The following is a 1,509-nucleotide window of genomic DNA, read 5'->3' on the forward strand; positions in this document are numbered from 1 at the left end:
TATTTTCTGACGCTGCGTGAGTTCCCCGACACACTGGAGACACATATTTATGCATAAAAGACATCAACAAGTGCATTTTGCATGATAGGTCCCCTTTAACTTTGGTTTTAAATCTCAATATTTTTGAAAAGATCATTCAAACTTGGATTTTTAAGTCATATTAAATGCATGTATTTTGAAGAAAATGCAGTATGGTTTATGTAAGGGCAAGATGATAATGTATTCAGCTGGCGTATATATCATGAGTTTGATTAGGTACTTTAATAAACTTATATGTAATGTAACAGATGTGTCCTGTACTCCCATGTAGGCTGAAAAGCTTGAGTAAAAATGAATGGACCAATTAAAAACCAGTCTGTGACTCACCAGGCAGTCCCTCTGTATAGTCTTGCACATGGCATTGAAATTGTCGGCTTCCAGCAGCAGCCCGTCCGGCAAGTCCTGGATGAAGTCCAGGTCTTTGTGAATGGGAACGGCCTTCTCCCTCTCTTTAGGGGACGCTCGCCTCTTATAGGTGGAGCCCTTCAGGTCGTATTTAAGGTGCATGGGGATGATCCGAGGAAGAAGATTGTTCATCACAACAATACGGATGTTTTTTCCTCCTGCCTGAACGCAATACAGCCCGTAGAACTTGGGTAGCAAGGTGCGCTTGTTTTGGTTAATGTTCTGTAAGGAAAGAGGGTAATGAAAAAGAGATATATGGCACACTTTATTTTAGAGAGACATCATTAGCGCTTGCTCTCATTTAAGCCTCATACTCTCACAGTTACTGAAATCTCTTATATGGAACAGCCTCCCACTTCCTGTTGTATGTATTTGTCAGGCTCACCATGAAGTATCCAGGCAGGAGTTTCTGTAGGAACTCTGCCTCTTTGTGTTGAACAGTCTTGATGATGAACTCGTCATCACTGGAGACATAGAAGAGGGATCCGCTGGCTCCGGGGTTAGACAGCTCAATCAGACCATCATTACACAGAGAATACTACAGAGGAAGAGGAGTTGCATCAGTGACCAAATGAAACAAGACAAACACGTTGGCATTTCCAAAAATCTTATCAACTAAAACAGTGTTTTTTTATTTTTTATTTAAAAAAACAGCTAGTAGAAAAATAATTTAGTTGTGACAAAAACATAAAAGCACGAAATGTGATTAAAATAAAAGTGACCACAGTGTCCACACACAAATTATTGTCGAAACAGTCTGCAGTTTTTGGTTGTCTTGTTTTTGATTGGTTAAAACATTCAGCTTTGAAAAGATATGTTAAGGTTTATTATCTCTCATTGGAACTGAGTCTCATAATTTATCTTCAACAAGGGGCACAGGTTAAAACCACTGAATACAAGGGCAGTGGCCGTTTCTCAATCGCGAGGATGCTTGCTTGGTAAAAGTCTTTCGAGTCACTTCCTTCAGAAGCTAGGCAAGAATCCTTCCTGGCATTCGGAAACGAAGAGTGGAACAGGCTAGCAAGTGTGCAGGTGTGCGTCAAATCATAGGCCCCGCCTTACATT

The 1,509-nt window shown here is 40.5% G+C and overlaps 1 protein-coding gene across 1 annotated transcript; it reads right to left on the minus strand.

Moving 5' to 3' along the window:
• Positions 1-366: 366 nt before the first annotated feature.
• Positions 367-982, minus strand: LOC104954133 (phosphatidylinositol 4-phosphate 5-kinase type-1 alpha-like; the record flags this gene model as incomplete). Its single annotated transcript, XM_010781206.1, has 2 exons — positions 367-666; positions 830-982. Coding segments are annotated over 2 exons (453 nt in total), but the record flags the coding sequence as incomplete, so codon positions are not given.
• Between the last annotated feature and the right edge of the window lie 527 nt (positions 983-1,509).

Source organism: Notothenia coriiceps, unplaced genomic scaffold (assembly GCF_000735185.1).
Source record: "Notothenia coriiceps isolate Sejong01 unplaced genomic scaffold, NC01 NC01_scaffold00022874, whole genome shotgun sequence".
Lineage (NCBI taxonomy): Eukaryota > Metazoa > Chordata > Actinopteri > Perciformes > Nototheniidae > Notothenia > Notothenia coriiceps.